The following is an 18,703-nucleotide window of genomic DNA, read 5'->3' on the forward strand; positions in this document are numbered from 1 at the left end:
TGTTGTAGCAAGTTTAAGCCTGTCCACCAAGACATCACTCACAAATGTACCAATGCTGCCTGAATCCACTAGGATAAGCACTTGTTGCTTTCCCTCTTTGCCTCAAATCTTCATGGTTCTACGCTTGGCCACTTTTGCAGAAGGGTCAGTCTGCAGAGCATGAATTGTATCAGTGGATCCTCCTCAATCTCCTGTTCACCACTTGGTTCATACTCAGTGAACTCCAAAGCATCAAATAGCTCTTCCAACACATGTAAAGGAACTTGTGCTAGACAATTATGAGTATGGCTCCATTTTTCACCACACTTGAAACAGAGGCCATTTCTTTGACGAAAGGTTTTCAGAGTTTCTAATTTATCTTCAGTATTAGACCAATCTCCTCTTGGTTTTGCTGCATCAGAAGTCATGTATTTGCATTTTTCTCCTGACTGACCCAGTCTGAATGCAGACTTTGATCCATCCCGAGTAGTGTTCTTTTTCTTGGACAACTCGAGCTCTTCTTCCTGAAGTAAAGCAAGGGCACTAGCAGTGTCCACTGATGCAGGACGATGAAGAGCAATGACAGAACAGATCTCCTCTTTAAGGCCTCCCAAGAATCTGTTGACAAAATACACCTCATCAAAGTTGCTATTGTAGAGCAAAATCCCAAGAGCCAACTGTTCAAACTTCTGCTGGTACTCAGATACAGTGCCCATTTGCTTGAGAGCATATAGCTGGCGCAACTGAAGATGATACTATTTTTTGTCAAACTTCTCAAACAATGCTGAGCATAGCTGGCCCCAATCAGAGAAACGACCCCTGCGCTCCTGTGTCTGCAACCAGAGTGCTGCTGCTCCCGTTAAGTTCAATGCGGCGAACTGAGTCTTCAATTGGTTGCTCACAACGTATACCTCGAAATAAGTTTCACACTGGTCACGCCACAATCTAGGGTTCTTGCCATCAAACTTGGGGAACTCAAGTTTATTGGGAAATGGGAACGAGCAGCAAAATCGTGACATGTAGAATCTGAAACATCTGAGCGTGGGGACGGTATAGGGAACATACCCATGGCCGGGCGTGGCAGGGGTCCGAGGACACCACCGCCAACATCCTGATGGTGCGGTGCATCGCCGTGGCCGTAGCCCTTCTCCGACGTTGATGCAGATGAGAGCAACGATGTTGACGGAGCCTGGTTGGGGTCGAAGGGGTTGACCCAACCGTGTCATGGCGGCGGTGGAGATAGAGGCCTGCGAGGTAGCAGCAACGCCTGAGGCGGTGGTGGTGGAGGAGGTCGAGCTGACTCCAACTGCTGAAGTTTGGTTACGGCCGCGTCGATCTTGGTGAGCAGGGACCCCAACGACACGTTTGCCGTAGTCCGCTATGCCTCGAGCCCACTCAACTTGTTGAGGGTTTGCTGCATCATCAACTCGAAGCCATCGAACTTCTTCGTAAGATTATCCTGGGTAGTCATCATCTGGGCTTCAAACTTCGTCGGATGTTTCTTAGGTCGTCAAAGAAAAAAATTCGTGGTGAAATCCTTCTCGAACCTTGCTCTGGATACCAATTGTTACGAACTAGGAACTAGAACTGGGGATTTGGGAGGAATTTGAGGTAGAGTAGCAAGGATTACTAGAACAACAGTATTCAGTTTGGGGGAGGAACAGATACAGCACGCGGTAAGCTCCGCGGGGAAGAAAGCTTAGGAGGAAACGGTTTCAGAATACAACTAATCGATAACGAATCAGTTATAGCAATACGCCTTTTATACTGACTACTCTAAAGCAAAGGCCCAGCCTTACCGCCTTGAGGCCCAAGCGCCGTGGCCCATATAGCTCCTGACCACGCCATCAGCTGTTCGTGACAACTTTCCATACCGAAGTTACTATTTTCACGAAAATCAAATTACCAAAGCCATCGCACCATGTCATGTGACAAAAATAAATCAAGTTACGTCATGTCACTTTAAAATACCCACATCATCTCACCATAGCATGCATGTTACTATCATGATGAATCTATAGGGTAATTGTGATGTCCTGGAAATAAAAAATCTATGGTACATAACATGCATGCACCCCATCTTCCAGTAAAGAATTGGAAGCCAGATAATTTGTTACATACACTAGTCAAGGAAAATTAATTAAGTCAGTTTGTCACGATAGATCTAATTGGATACATTAATTTGCAACTCAGATCCAATTGCAAGATATTTTACAACTGCAAGATATTTTACCTATTTTTCTACTTTTCAGAATATAAAATATATTTCTACTATTAGGTCCTTGCAGTAAATGATAATATTCATCCAAATACACCATAGTAAAACCATTATTATATTATCTTGGCATCCTTTTCAAAAGGGACAGGAAATTGCCACTCAAAAATATCTATGAGAAATACTAGAATTCACACCTGAGCATCAGCACCTGAAGATACAAGCACATTCATTAATTGTGAGAATGCCAGTCCAGTTACCTTTTTCTGATGTCCCTTGAGCACAATTGCATCCTTTCCAATTCAATTAATAAGATAAGTCAGCATTTTGGCATATTGATGTTAAACATAAATGAATGATAATTTGTACCATCGATTTCAAAAAAAATATTATATAGGTTCATGACAGTAAGATAGTAATGTTTGACTTAATAGGACAGTGCTAACGTGACATGTAAAAACAATGGAAAGAATACATATTAAGCATATGGCTCCACATAGGAAGAATTAATCATCATTCAGAATTCCCAGATAATTAAATGTCGAGCTGAAAACATTTCATGGTTTATGAAGTTTTTTTTGGTCATACCATGAGGCAGTGTTGTCGGGACTCAGGAGATACCACAAATCAACAACGGAACTTGTGATATGTCCTCATAGTCCACAAATAAGTTAATGGTTAGTTATGTACAAAATGAACATATATAAAACAACATTTACAATGTCATAATATCCTGAAATGTAAGTTAAAGACGAGGAGATATATAGCCCAAGTTGAGAACATATTATTTTATGATGTGTACTGCACTTCTAGTGAGAATCGTATACAATGTGTTTTGGCACTACTTTGAGATTCATGTCTAATACTCACCACATAAATAACGCAGTCATTGTAGATGTGAATTGTAGAGTCCTTCCTTCCAATACTGACGATGGTTTCATAGTCTAGCGAGTATGCTGCAAGGAAAGTTGCAGCAGGTGGACGATCTATGGAAGTATTCGAGGCCTGTGAGAGATTCCAAGAGGTCAGTGAAGCCAAATAAAGGTCATGGTGCAACTACGAAATAAAACATAATTTATGGTAGTCGCATGATCTGTGCGAGATCTATCATGGAACTAACAGCTTATTGTTCTAGACGACATACCTTCAATGTCATCGTGTTGAAGAACGAGAATTTGCCACTAGGTTGAGAAACTATATATCTTTCATTTTTAAAGAGTGCAGTGCAGGCTAGCTGCTGCTTCTTCAGGGTCGTCATCAGTAATGTCGTCGTCTGTCGTTACAATATCTTTTTTCGGTTGCCATAGTACAGGTGTTGGAGATTTGGACGACTAACGAAAAATAGTGATGCATGCATGGTTTTCAGAAAAAAAAACAACCAAACATAGCTGCAGTGTTGAAATCAAAATAAGCTAGTTCTCCTATCTAACCTTGCCACGTAGATTCTTGTCACTGCGCTCCCATTCCCACAGCTTGTGAACAGCAATGGACAGAGAGCAAGAAGCGCCACCCCATCATCTGTGTACAGCAAGCGGATAACCTATGAAGAAAACAAATAAAACACAATGCTTATTAGAACCGTATACTGCTCTGAACATGACCGTAAGAGATAAATTCTACTACTAAACTGTTTGGCGTGTGCTGCTGACCATATAACAGTTCTAAATTCTACTACTGAACCGTTTGGTGTGTGCTATGTCACAAAAATCATAACCACATCAATCAACATCAATGGATACGTACTGTGAGATATTCCTTGCATTAATTTAAATAGAAGATGTACATGCAAACATTGCTGAACATACTTTTCTGGTGGATGTGGATCTGGCATGCGCAGTATTTGAATACAGTACTATGTCCTGATAGCCAACTATGTCCGCCAACTTCCAGGCCTTAATTACTAATAACTCAGGGGCTCTTCGGCTTTCCATATATTTGTTCGGTAAAGTTAGGAAACAAATCATATAAACATTCCAAAACAGAGGTCCTTTTCCTTACATTTTTTTACAGTCCTACTTGAGTAATTAGGCAGCAGTACACTTCATAATGTTTGTGGTATTTTTCTATATATCAAAGTATGGTTACGTGTATGGGCTCTTGGGCAGTTGTCACACTGGAGATCAAATCATCGTGAATGAATCATGGGGCACGGAAAGCGAGCACCGGTGGAAGGCGGACAATGCACTAGCACAAAAACGGGCTTTACTCCCGGTTGGGAAACCCCTTCAGTCCCGGTTTCCCAACCGGGAGCACGAATCCGGAATTAAAGGGCTCTCCGGGATTAAAGAGGCTTCTCGGTCTGACCACGTGGGCCGGCCCTTACCAACCGGGACTAAAGGTTTTTTTTTCTATTTTAAATTGATGATTCGTTTTGGTTTTCGAATAGGTTTTCGAATACGCATTCTACGCTGCTAATAATATACGTATTCTACACGTTTATAATGTTTGAACATTTTGTACAAACTAAAGTATAAAACTAACGTATATATTACATGCATATACATATATTATACGTTATTTTATGTACATATAATATGTGTGTGTGTATATATATATATATATATATATATATATATATTACAAATAAAGCTTGCATTGTATATTCTATCATATCCTTGGGATAACAAATTCACTCTATCTGGTTTGGCTACCATGTTTCGTTGACGTCATTGTAGAACTCGCCGGCAGGGTTTAGGACCTGGTCATTAAGAAATCCTGCTATGGTCTCTTGAATTGCTTTCAGTTGGTCACATCGTATGACTTTTTCCTTCAACCATAGAGTCTTCAATAAAAGTTAAAGAAAAAGTATTAATATATATATATATATATATATATATATATATATATATATATATATATATATATATATATATATGTGTGTGTGTTGGTCACGTGATTACTTATATATATGAGCAACAAAAGAAATTGTGAATATATGAATATATTTATATAACGTACTTTGAGGATCTATTCAGGAGTTCTTTTTGCGTACACCATGATGAACTCGCAAGCATAGTATCCGAAGTAGTTGTTACCCTGTTCTTGCCTCAGAACCCACTTTTACGAGAAAAAAGATCCGGTGAATTGAAAGCATGCATGGTGTTAATTGAATTATATATATATATATATATATATATATATATATATATATATATATATATATATATATATATATATATATATATATATAGCTAGTACTTACTTTGTGTGCGATTACATCCAGTGGCGATTTGCAATGTTTCATGTGGTGTTCCTCAATGAAACTTTTCCAAACACTGCGCCCAATAAAATAAAAAATTAATTTGGCATTTAATAATTATTGCAGTTAAGAGATCGGGGTATATATAGTTGCTAGAGAAACCAAATTACCCTTGGATAATATCTATCATGTCTTGGTACTCTGTTTGCTCTTTTCTTAACGAGTCTAAGATGCTCAACAGACTATTGGCCATATCGATGACCATCAATATCCAGTGATTGCTGCATATATTTTTATACACAAATAAGATCGACATTAACTAGAGTCAACATATATATATATATATATATATATATATATATATATATGGGAGATAGCTTAGCTAGTAAGCAAATAATTGAACAAATATCCATATGATCGACATTAATTATTTAACACTCACTTGAAGTTGTAGGGGAAGAGTATGTCCTTGTTTTGTTGGTTCACTAAGAACCTCATGAGATTTTTCTCGAGTTCAGCTTTCCATTGAGGCGGGGGATTAGGGTGTTTGAATACGATATTTGGATCAACGAAACTAACATCATTATCCTTTCTCTTTCTGAGTTCTATCATCTCATATCTACATATATAAAAATATAGTGTGAGGATATATAATTTATATATATACATGTAGCTTTATATATATACACTTTAATAGTAGAAAACAATCACACTTACAGACAATAGCAGCTAATGAAACTTTTGTCGAGAGAGTCTAGGTGGCATAGTTGGTGTAATTATACAAACTCGACATATATAACGTCATCGCCACGGAAGTAATGTTGGTTTCTAACTCTGACAGGAACAAAGGCCTCTCCCCGTTCATACGCCACCATGTACCACTTGTTTAGCAGGTACATTTGTGTACCCAGTTCATCTAAGGCCTCAGGGTTGTATAGACTCTTTCCATGTTCAAATTTCTTCCAAGGATCCACTTTCGGAGCAGATGGTCCTTCAGCGTCTAAGTCTAAGTTTGAACCATATTCATTACGAATGACAAGAGGGGGGACTGATTGTTGCGATTGTTGTCCGAGTTGTGCAACACCTTTCCCTGGTCTAGTCTTTTTCTGCGCCGCCTCAAATGACTTGGTGAGAGAGCGGCCGTAGTCCGATTTTGGCAGGGTCTTTTGAGATTCCCGCTTTTTCTGGTACACCTTCTTTCTTAGAAGATCTGGAGATAGGTAGAAGTACGGTTTCTCCGGGTTCTCCCTCGCTTCTCGTTGTTTTTTTACTTTTTCGAAGAAACTGTTCACATATTTTTGTACTGCAGCATTTAATTCCTTTTCACTTTTCTCGTAAGACAGTTTTTGGGGAATAACTGGATTAGAGGAGGCTTTCTTCTTTGCCGGCTAGTGGGCCAACGACTTCATTTACGGGGCGGACCTCTTAGGAGTTGGCTTCTTCTTAGTCATCAAGGGAGGCGGGGCAGGCGTTGGAGACCTTGGAGACGTTGGAGACCTCCTTGGAGGTGGCGGCGGTGGCGGCGTTGCCATTTGATTGCCCGGAGCACTATGATGATCTGGAGATTGAATAATTGGACTTAGGTTGGAGGAGGCCCTGCTGTGTGAGTACAAAAAAGAATAATTAGGTATAAAAAATTGTTATTATTAATCATGCATGTCAATAGAAAATTAGTGAAAAAATTGTTTCGTTCACTTTTGTCCACACCTATTGTCTGGCAATTGAGGAAGCGGCGGTGGACTAGAGACCCCGGGAATAATGATGTAGCGCTTGCGCCATAGTATGAATGTCTTCTCTGCTTCTCCTAGAGTCTTCTCCCCATCACCTCCTGGAATGTCAAGAGCCAGATCACTAAGACCTTTGTTAACTCTATCCACTGAGACGCTAACATATCCAGGTGGTATTATTGCCCCATGGATTCTTGGTGTCTTGGTAGGATCTAGAGGAGAAAAAACACCATGAGCCACCATGATTGTGGCATTCTCTTTTGGAATATGTAGCTCACATGATGTAAACGGTGCAGTGATGTCATCCACGGGGAAACGTAGCATTGCGTCATCTTGATTTGGCAACTCCATGGAAGCGCTGCTGCTTTTCAACTAATCAGGGGGGTAATATTAATGTTGATTCCTGGATCTGATGCCTGCCTTTGGGCACTCATTGCTATTTGCACTTGCTTTATGATTTCGTCCTGCATTCTAGCTTGCATGTCTTTTTCGCGCTCCTATGCTTGAAGCAACGCCTCCCGTGACTCACGAACATATTCCTCCAACCTGCTGATCCACGCTGCTTCCTCATCCTTCCTTCTCTGCCGGCTTCTGTAGGTATCTCTGTCGTTAGGGAAACCATGCTCCCAAGAAATGTTCCGTCCTAAACCTCTCGTTCGGCCACTATGCTCAGCAGTCCCGATGGTATACGTCAGTTCATCCTTCTCTCTATTAGGCCTGAACGCACCAATAGCTTTAGCTTGTAGAGCATAAGAAAATCTTTGTGTTGCTCTTTCGTGTTTTGGGCCATGAACCAGCTTCCCGGTCTCTAGGTCCAGTCTTCCCCCATGAGCAAAAAACTAATTCTTCGTGCGTTTGAGCCAATTGAGTGATTCTGGTGTGATACCCTTGGCAAGAATGTCCGCTTCCATTTTTTCCCACTTGGGAATGGCAGTCGCGTAGCCACCAGATCCCATGCCATGGTGGTATACCTTCTGTCGGGCATTCTCTTGGTTCCTTCTCACCCGTTCCTCACCCTCTTCCGATGTCTTGTACTGTACAAAATCATTCCAGTAGGGCCTTAACTTCGTGATCGGGCCACTAGTATTGAAATTGGGCGTTAGGTTCTTCTTGACGTATTTCGTGTATAGGGATTTCTTCCGAGTCTGGAATTATGTGGCCATCTTCTTGATAGCCCACTTTCGAACTAGCTCCTTCAATTCATCATCGTTGATATCATCATAATCATCCGCTTGCAACGTGAAAGGTTGAAGGATATCATCCTAAATTAAATTCTTATCAAGATCAGAGACAAAACTAACATGAGGCTCGTTGATCTTTTGCTTCCATTCACGGGCAGGTACCCACAGTGTTGCACGAATTTCCTTGCATGTAGACCAAGTGGTTCGCCTGTCTCGATATTGAATTCCGATATTATGTATCGCCCCTCCAATGGCTTTTTTGGGCCTCGAATATTTTTGCTTTTCACCGTTGTGGTCGTCAATCCATAGGGCTACGTATAAAAAAAGAATAAATAAATATCATGTGTACACATAATAGATGATAGATATTCAAATATATATATATAATATTCAAATATATATATAAATATATATACCTCGCCAGTATTTTCTTGCACGATATTTTCTTGGTTATCTTCAAGAGCCAGGTATTGACTCCCGTCATCTATATCCTGCTGGTCACCATCGGCAAATTGAGTGCCGGTGTTGATAATATTCATCATTTCTTCATCCATGTTGTCTCTCGGGGCAGCCATCTAGCTTTTACTCCACTAGATATATCTATAAAAAATAAAAACTATATCTATAAAATGGACTACTGCACGACGTGCCACCTCGAGGATAGTAACATTTGTAGATGACATTTGTAGGTCGGAAGTTATCAAATATCCATCAAATTATAGCTCAAAAACATGTTTCAATAAATAACCATCCGTACTAGTTGACCTTGCTTACGTGATCATCTCGGCGAGCATTTCTCCACTGGACGACACCGTACTTGGCCAAGGAAGAGCTCCAATTCTACGAGGAAGGGAACACGGTCTTCCACGACCATTGCCGCTCTCCATCGTAGAATCAAAGCTCCTCCTTGACGTCCGTTACCGCTCGGCAGAGAACATGCTAGCCGAGATGAACACGGTCCACAAGTTCAACTAGTACGGATTTTCTACAATTTTCTAACTATTTTCTAAGTTTTTCATTTCATGGAAAAATTAATTCTAAAAAAATAAAAGACATGATTTCTAAGTATTTCATTTCATGGAAAAAATAATTCTAAGTGACCTACTCGATATCGGCGAGCTCGCGGGCGTTTCATGGAAAAATTAATTCTAAGTGACCTGCTCGACAAAATTGAGAAAAAACACACGCTCTCATGACCTCACACATCTTCTAAGATCACGTAAGCCGCCGCTTGTCGATCCGATCCGACGGGGTTTCACCAGCGCTGAGCGTCGTTTAGGTTGTCGAGGATAGTAACATTTGTAGATGACATTTGTAGGTCTGAAGTTATCAAATATTCATCAAATTATAGCTCAAAAACATGTTTCAATAAATAACCATCCGTACTAGTTGACCTTGCTTACGTGATCATCTCGGCGAGTATTTCTCCACCGGACGACACCGTACTTGGCCAAGGAAGAGCTCCGATTCTACGAGGAAGGGAACACGGTCTTCCACGACCGTTGCCGCTCTCCCTCGTAGAATCGAAGCTCCTCCTTGACGTCCGTTACCGCTCGACAGAGAACATGCTAGCCGAGATGAACACGGTCCGCAAGTTCAACTAGTACGGATTTTCTACAATTTTCTAACTATTTTCTAAGTTTTTCATTTCATGGAAAAATTAATTCTAAAAAATAAAAGACATGATTTCTAAGTATTTCATTTCATGGAAAAATAATTCTAAGTGACCTGCTCGACATCGGCGAGCTCGCGGGCGTTTCATGGAAAAATTAATTCTAAGTGACCTGCTCGACAAAATTGAGAAAAACACACGCTCTCATGACCTCACACATCTTCTAAGATCACGTAAGCTGCCGCTTTGTCGATCCGATCCGACGGGGTTTCACTAGCGTTGAGCGTCGTTTAGGTTGCCTTGTTTGACGGTTCATTCATGATCGATTCATGCTACTGACTGGCAAAACACAGACCCTAGCTAGTCGTCGTCTTCCAAACACAGACCCAATTGATGGCTCCGGGGCTCCTCCTCCGCTACGGCATCGCTCGGGCCACGGACGCTCAGCGCGGGGAAGGCTCGGGCGCGCTCCGGTGAGGCAGCGCGCGTGGGGAAGGCTCGGGTGAGCTCTGGTGAGGTAGCGCGGGGAAGCGTCGGGCGCGCTCTAGTGAGGCAGCGCGCTCGGGGAAGGCTCGGGCGAGCTCAGGTGAGGCAGTGCAGGGAAGGCTCGGGCGCGCTCCGGTGAGGCAGCGCGCGCGGGGAAGGCTCGAGCGAGCTCCGGTGAGGCAGCACGGGGAAGGCTTGGGCGCGCTCCGGTGAGCACGAGCGAGGTGGGCCGGGGATGAGGACGGCGCACGCTCCAGCGAGGACGAGCAAGGCGCGCTGGCTAGCCAGAGAAGAAACGCGCGTGCGCGTGGGGCTGGTGACAGCGTGCGCACATGACGAGGCAAGGCTAGGGTGGTCGCCTGGGGGTGGCAGCGCTGCTGGATCGGATCGATCTGGTGGAGAAGATGAGGCGACGGCGTGGCGGAGACAGAGAGGAAGAGAACTAGGGCGTGGTTTATAAAGGGAGACCTTTAGTCCCGGTTGGAGCTATCAACTGAGACTAAAGGTTCTTTAGTCCCGGGTGATGGTTAGAACCGGGACTAAAGGTCTGAGCTTTAGTCCCGGGTGTAGCCACGGCCCAGAAGTAAAGGGCATTTTGGCGCGCCGCGAAAACGCAGCCCACCTTTAGTCCTGGGTGGTTGATCCACCCGGGAGTAAAGGTGGGCTACAGTTGGCTTTCTCCAGTTCCCATAAGTTTTTTCCTTTTTTATATATTTCTTTTATATAAATATGCACAGAGTTATTAATTGCCTAATAAATAAAATATTATCCAAAAAAATTATAAAAAAAATTCCTGGACTTGGTTTTGCATTATTATACACAACAAAAATTTATAACCTAAACTCTTTTGTTTTACTGTATAAATATTTGACATAGTGTAAATAATAATTACAATTTGCACCATGCAAAAATATACTACTTAATTAAAATCATTGAAACTATTGCTTTTCGATAGGAAATTAGTTTTCACATCTTATTAACGTTGATCATTTGGTTTTTCATCACACATTCTCCACGGGAAATCCACCGTCTAGCAGAAAATTCATTTAAACCGAAGAAAATATGAAAACATGACAAAAAAATCTGAAGTCACAATTATTATATAATAGGTCTAATACATCACTATATATATCAAGCGGGCACAGTAGTGAACTTCTTCTTAACATATATCCCTTGGTTATGATCGCGCCGTAACTATGGAGTGTCCTCATCATTTAGCTAGATGCTTGGGTCTTTGTTCACTATGAAGGGTGAAATTCGGTCATCCTTTTCATAATCTTCTAATATATCTGACATGTCTTCAATTTCGACGATGTTTCTTTTCTTTGAAAGAACTATGTGGCGCTTTGACTCATTGATTGGGTCGTTGTTGTTTTTCCCTCTCTTCGGTTTTGTAGACATGTCGTTGACATAGAACACCTGATTCACATCCTTGGCAAGGACGAACGGTTCATCTTTGTACCCAATATTGTTGAGGTCCATGGTTGTCATTCCATACTGGTTGTCGACTGCTACCCCGCCTCCAGTCGCCTTTACCCATTGGCACTTGAACAAAGGTACCTTAAAAGTAGGTGCATAGTTTAGTTCCTATATCTCCTCTATGCGGCCATAATATGTTTGCTTATTTCCATTAGGGTCGGTGGCATCTATGCGGACACCACTGTTTTGGTTGGTGCTCCTTTTATCTTGGGCTACTGTGTAAAATGTATTCCCATTTATCTCGTACCCTTTGTATGTGAGGATATGCCACGATGGCTGCCTAGCCAACAAATACAGTTCCTTATCAAAACTCTCATCACCCTGACATTCTTTTCGCAACCAGTCGCTGAAAGTTTCCATGTGCTGACGCGTAATCCAAGCTTCAGACTTCCCTGGAAACTCGGATCGGAGCAACTCTTTATGTGTCTCGATATACGGATCCACCAAAGAGGAGTTTTGTAGAACTATGTAGTGTGCTTTATTAAAAATAATTGTCCTGCATACCAATATATGGTTTCTTCCCTAGTGTCCCCTTTCCACTTAGTCTCCCCTCGTGTCGCGATTCAGGAACACCAATCGGGTCAAGGTCAGGAATAAAGTCAACACAAAACTCAATGACCTCCTCTGTTCCATAGCCCTTGGCGATGCTTCCTTCTGGCCGAGCACGGTTGTGAACATATTTCTTTAGGACTCCCATGAACCTCTCAAAGGGGAACATGTTGTGAAGGAACATAGGATCGAGAATGCTAATCTCCTTGACCAGGTGAACTAGGAGGTGTGTCATGATATTAAAGAATGAAGGAGGGAACACCAACTCAAAGTTGACAAGACATTGAACCACATCATTCTGTAGTTTAGCTAGATCCATTGGATCGATTGCCTTCTGAGAAATTGCATTGAGGAATGCACATAGCTTCACAGTGGCTAGATGTACATTTGGAGGTAGAATTCCTCTTAATGCAACTGGAAGCAATTACGTCATGAGTACGTGGCAGTCATGGGACTTTAAGTTTAGGAATTTCTTCTCTAGCACATTTATTATACCCTTTATATTCAAGGAGAATCTAGATGGTACCTTGATGCTTGCTAGGCATTCAAACATGCTTTCATTCTCTTCTTTGCTAAGAGTGTAGCTGGCAGGAGTTAAGTAATGGCGTCCATCATCTGTCTTCTCTGGATGCAGGTTGTCTTGTTCTTTCAAACACCATAGGTCCTGTCGTGCTTCAAGTGTGTCCTTAGGCTTCCCATACACACCCATGAAGCCTAGCAGGTTCACATAAAGATTCTTCATCAGGTGCATCACGTCGATCGTGCTATGGACCTCTAGGACTTGCCAATAGGGTAGCTCCCAAAATATGGACTTCTTCTTCCATATGGGTGCGTGACCGTCGGCGTCGTTCGGAATAGGTTCACTGCCATGTGCCTTTCCAAATACTACTTTCACATCCTTGACCATATTGAGTACATCCTCATCAGTTTGGTTGCCCAGCTTGGTCTGGTGGTATACCTTACCTTTAAAATGCTTGCCTTTCTTTCTTAGGGGGTGATTCACAGGAAGAAATCAACGATGGCCAAGGTACACGACCTTTCGACATTTTTTCAAGAATATACTTTTAATGTCATCAAAACAGTGCGTGCATGCATTATATCCCTTGTTTGATTGTCCTGAAAGATTACTTAGAGCAGGCCAATCATTGATTGTTATAAACAACAATGCTCGCAGGTCAAAGTGCTCCTGTTTGTGCTCATCCCGCACACGTACACCTAGTCTGTTCCACAAAAGTAGAAGTTCTTCAACTAGTGGCCTCAGGTACACATCAATGTTGTTGCCAGGTTGCCTTGGGCCTTGGATGAGCACTGGCATCATAATAAACTTACGCTTCATGCATAACCAGGGAGGAAGGTTGTAGATACATAGAGTAACAGGCCAAGTGCTATGACTACTGCTCTGCTCCCTGAAAGGATTCATACCATCCGTACTTAAAGCAAACCTTAAGTTTCTAATATCATTTGCAAACTCCAGGAATTCTTTATCGATTGCTCTCCACTGGGACCCATCAGCAGGGTGTCTCAACTTATTGTCTACCTTACGGTCTTCTTTGTGCCATCGCAACAACTTTGCATGGTCTTTATTTCTGAATAGACGTTTCAAGCGTGGTATTATAGGAGCATACCACATAATCTTGGCAGGGATTTTCTTCATGGGACGTTCGCCCTCAACATCACCAGGGTCATCTCGCCTGATCTTATACCACGATGCATGACATACCGGGCATGCATCTAACTTCTCATACTCCTAGCCACGGTAGAGGATGCATTCATTAGGACATGCATGTATCTTCTAGATTTCTAATCCCAAAGTGCAGACTACCTGTTTTGCTTCGTACGTAGTGGCGGGCAATTTGTTATCCTTCGGAAGCATCTTCTTTTGGATTTTCAGTAACTCCCCAAATCCCTTGTCAGATACACCATTCTTTGCCTTCCATTGCAGCAATTCCAGTGTGGTACCCAACTTTTTCTGCCCCGAATCACAAGTTGGGTATAGCAATTTCTTGTGATCCTCTAGCATGCGTTCGAACTTGATCTTCTCCTTTTCACTTTCGCATTCTCTTTGTGCATCACGAATGGCCTGACCAAGATCATCAGCGGGCTCATCTTCTGCCCCTACCTCTTCTTCAGCTTCCCCCATTGCAGTATCATTGAAGGCCCCATATTCAGCAATAATGTCATCATCATCCCATTGTTCTTCTTCACCTTCTTCCATTACAACCTCGGTTTCTCCGTGCTTCGTCCAACAAATATAGTTTGACATGAAACCCGACTTCAATATGTGCGAATGAAGACTCCCTAAGCTAGCATATTCCTTCAAATTCTTACATATGGCACATGGGCAGCCCATGAAACCATCACGTTTGTTTGCCTCGGCCACACGTAAGAAAGAATGCACGTCGTCAATGAACTCTTGGGAGCGGCGATCAGCATTGTACATCCAATGCCGGCTCATCTGCATTACATGACATACATACCATATTAAAACCTAGAACATAATTAGTTAATTATACGACATGCATGCCACCACACAAGGTATTAATTTATGAAAGTCTCGCTACAATGTAGACAATCCCAACTACCACTAAAAAACTAAAGCTAAAATGCACTTCAGCAGCATAAGGATTTCGCGACTAATCCCAACTAAAACAGACAGATCATGCATTTGTTCAACATCTATGGGCTTCTTCCGCAGGATCACTGCCTCATCAGCCGCCATAGCTGCCTGTGCAAGAGAGTTTTGCACGTGTTCAACATACTCTTCCTCCCAGTACCAGCCTAAACATCCAGTGTCATCCCACTGAAATTAAAACAAAAAATTAGAACTTGAATCACAATCATCATGAAAATAAGTATAAATTAACCATAATCATCAAATGCGACAAAATAACTCACATTGCGATCCGGATACTTGTAGAAGATACGGCCCTTGTTGGGACACTTCTTCCTCACCCGGTACTCCATCACAATCTTCTCCTCACACTTGCCGCATGCAATGAGAGGGAGGTCCGGCCTCAGTCGCTTTGTAACCCGATGAGAGGCCAAGGACCCGGAAGCTGTTGCCATCTACTCTCTATACTCATTTTTAATATAATATAAATTTCTCATTTTATAAACAAATAAAATTAAAAAAACTCTAAAATTCTCTATATCTCTGAAGCATGAAGTGTGCTATGCATGCTAGAAATGAAAACTCAATACTAGTTTTGAATAACTACTTTAACCTTCCTTCATCCAAATATGCAAACTTTAAAGTGATTTTGAGCTTAAATGGCTTACAAATAAAAAAAATCCTCCATAAAAAAACCACATATATCTAGTCCACAAAATGAGATATGCTACTGATGAAACATGAGAGTATAAAGTTGGTAACCTTTAGAACCGAAGAATCGATGGAGGAATCGAAGAAATCTTGTGATCACCGGTGATGAGGAAGAAGAGAGGCCGGCGATGAAGCAAGAATTAACACTGAGCTCGAAGTGGCTCGGGCTCGGGGAGGAAGAAGGGGTATATAGGAGGGGACCTTTAGTCCCGGTTGGAGACAGAAACCGGGACTAAAGGTCCCTTTCTAGTCCCGGACGGAGCATCCAGCCGGGAGTAGACTTTTACTCCCGGTTGAAGGGACCAACCGGGAGTAAAAGTTAACCTTTAGTCCCGGTTGGTAGCTCTAATCGGGACTAAAGGTCCCCTGCAGCAAAAGTGTGGTGCAGTAGCCGTTAGGCAGGGACCTTTAGTCCCGGTTGGAGCTACCAACCGGGACTAAAGGTTTCTCTAGTCCCGGGCGCGAAAAATACCGGGACTAGAGCCAAATTTCGAAGTGGATCAAAGGTCGTTTCTCTACTAGTGATGGCATCGGTGAGTAGGAGACGACTTCTGTGTGTGTGTTGAAAAATCTGGACTATTTGTAGGTTTTTAATTTTTTGGCCTTTTGTTAAACATTTTTGGCTATTTTTTATGAAATTTAACTGTTAATATTTGGTTTGAGCTCTTGACTACTAGGGGTTATATTAGTAGCGTCCACAATGGGGTGGAAAAGCTTAAACAGGGAAGCTTATTACCTAGTTTATCACTATGGAGGTACTCCCGCCGTCCTGAAATATAGTGCATTGTGGTCATTCTCAGACAAAATAAGGAGAGCACAATGGACGTATGTACCCCTCACATAACTTCCTAATATATTGAAATCTGATTCTATTCCGCATGATTAAAGGGTGGACTCTTAGTCTTCCTGTACAGAATATGGCAAGTACATGAATTACTTTCCTTATACAAAATAATCACGTATTTTTATTTAAGTAAACATTACCTTCTTGTTCCTCGAATGCACTATATTTCAGGACAAATTTCAAATGCCAGGATGCACTATGTTTCAGGACAGAGGGAGTAGAAAGAAATTAACGGTGGGTACTACTACCGTACTAGTAAGTTAAGTGAGGGGACACGTGTCTATTGCACTCTCCCTTATTTTGTCTGAGAATGGCCACGATGTACTGTATTTTAGGATGGAGGGAGTAGCAGTCAGCTTAAACCCGACAATAGCCATTAGAAAAATTATTTCTGTAGGCCATTGCAACATGCATGCACGTCCCATGCATGTAAGCGAGAATGAGATAAACATGATTTTTTTTCTATTTTTCTATGGGCCTGCCCTTGTTACTGCTTTTGTTATTGTTGACTAGTAGTTGACTACTACGTAGGAGAGCCGGATGGAGCTAGTACTAATTCAACATGAGCTAGTACTAATTAAAAGAAGAGAAACTAGCAGCAGCTAGCTAGATTCCGTTTCTAGTTCATGAGGTACAGTATGAGATAACTAAACATGAAATTTAAAAAGCAACAGTTAATTGGAGCCAATTCCTCGATCGGTCAACAATTCATACCTCTTGGTAGGGTGAGATCATATCTCGTTCACAGAACCTTTCGCTTAGAAGGGTGGGATGTTTTGGATGGACTGCGGCAGCATGCTCCAATGCAGCCTCCACTTCCTCCGCCTCCCAAATACGGCACCTTCACAGTTCACTCTCTGCGTCGACTTCTTCTTATCAAGGCCAACAAGAATGTCTCTAAGGACTTTCTTGACGTCAGGGTTTCGACCCACTGGAATAAAAGCCCCCCACTTGAACCGCGGTTTAAGCTGGTCATAGACAGCTTTTGCAAGAGTAGTCTTGCCCAGTCCTCCAAATCCAACAACAGAGACTATCTTCATCTTCTTAGGACCAGACGCATCACCGCCGTCATCCCCTAGGGACAGCATATCTATGAGCTCATCCTTTGGTCCCTCAATGCCAACAAGCTCTGTTGCACTCTTGTACAGATTCAAGATGCGAGGGTCGATGGTCGTTGTTGGCTTGGTGACAACGCTGTCGGGTGTTTTGTACCAGTCACGCCTTGCTGCCAACTCCGCAAGCTTCTTGTAGATTTCTTGGATCTGGCTAGAGATGTTGCGGCTGCTCACCTTTTTTCCTGAGGCGACGGAGCTTGTTTGTCTCAGTAGCAGGCTCAGGGGCATCGACGTGCACCAGAAATGCGTCGATGATGTCCTCGATGTCGTAGGACGCCTCCCTGACATCACGCGCCCAGAGCCTGACCAGCGTGTTGAACTGGTCCGGTGGCATGTCACTGATCTCACGGAGGACGGCGTGCGCAGCCTCGAGCTCCCGTGAGAGAATCTGGACCTTCTTCTTCACGCCCTTCTGCAGGCCGTACTCCTCCTTGAGCAGCTCGCACAGCTTGGGGAGCAGGCTCCTCATCGCCCTCACCGCCAGCTCCATGCTTGCAATATAGATTGCTGGGAGCCAGCCCGCCGCCGGCCACCCACCCCTCCTCGCCCACTCCGGAAGCTAGCAGACCCGCCACCCTCTCACCTCACGCAGCGCCCTTCTTCCCCTCCGGCACCCCAGGAAGATCCAAGGCCATGCGGTGGTCCTCGAAATCTGACTATTCCGACTTCTCGGACTCCGACGACGAGTCCGCGCAGCCGTCGTGACCCTCCTAACTCGACGTCGTCCGCCGGGACTCTCCGGCACGGGCAGACATGGAGGCAGGGACAAGCGCCCAGCCACACGCCTGTGCCATCGCAAAGCAGACGGCGGAGATCCCGCAGGAGGAGGAACGGCGTCGCCCGCCACGTCACAAGCGAGGGAAGCGCAAGTGGAGACCCCGGAAGCCTCGGCAGCCAGCACCCATGGCTGACCCACCTTAGGAGCGGCGGCGCATCCCGGCCACGCAGCGGCTGGGAAGGCGCGTCGACAACCTCGGTCGCGATGTCGGGTGGGT

The 18,703-nt window shown here is 43.2% G+C and overlaps 1 protein-coding gene across 1 annotated transcript; it reads right to left on the reverse strand.

The window, feature by feature from the left end:
* Nucleotides 1–17,351: 17,351 nt before the first annotated feature.
* On the reverse strand, nucleotides 17,352–18,198 carry LOC136515396 (disease resistance protein Pik-2-like). The gene is made up of 2 exons (XM_066508995.1): nucleotides 17,883–18,198; nucleotides 17,352–17,818 (listed from the first exon to the last, which is right to left on the reverse strand). The coding sequence occupies exons 1-2, from the start codon at nucleotides 18,196–18,198 to the stop codon at nucleotides 17,352–17,354; spliced, it is 783 nt and encodes a 260-aa protein (XP_066365092.1).
* Between the last annotated feature and the right edge of the window lie 505 nt (nucleotides 18,199–18,703).

This window comes from Miscanthus floridulus, chromosome 17 (assembly GCF_019320115.1).
Source record: "Miscanthus floridulus cultivar M001 chromosome 17, ASM1932011v1, whole genome shotgun sequence".
Taxonomy (NCBI): Eukaryota; Viridiplantae; Streptophyta; class Magnoliopsida; order Poales; family Poaceae; genus Miscanthus; species Miscanthus floridulus.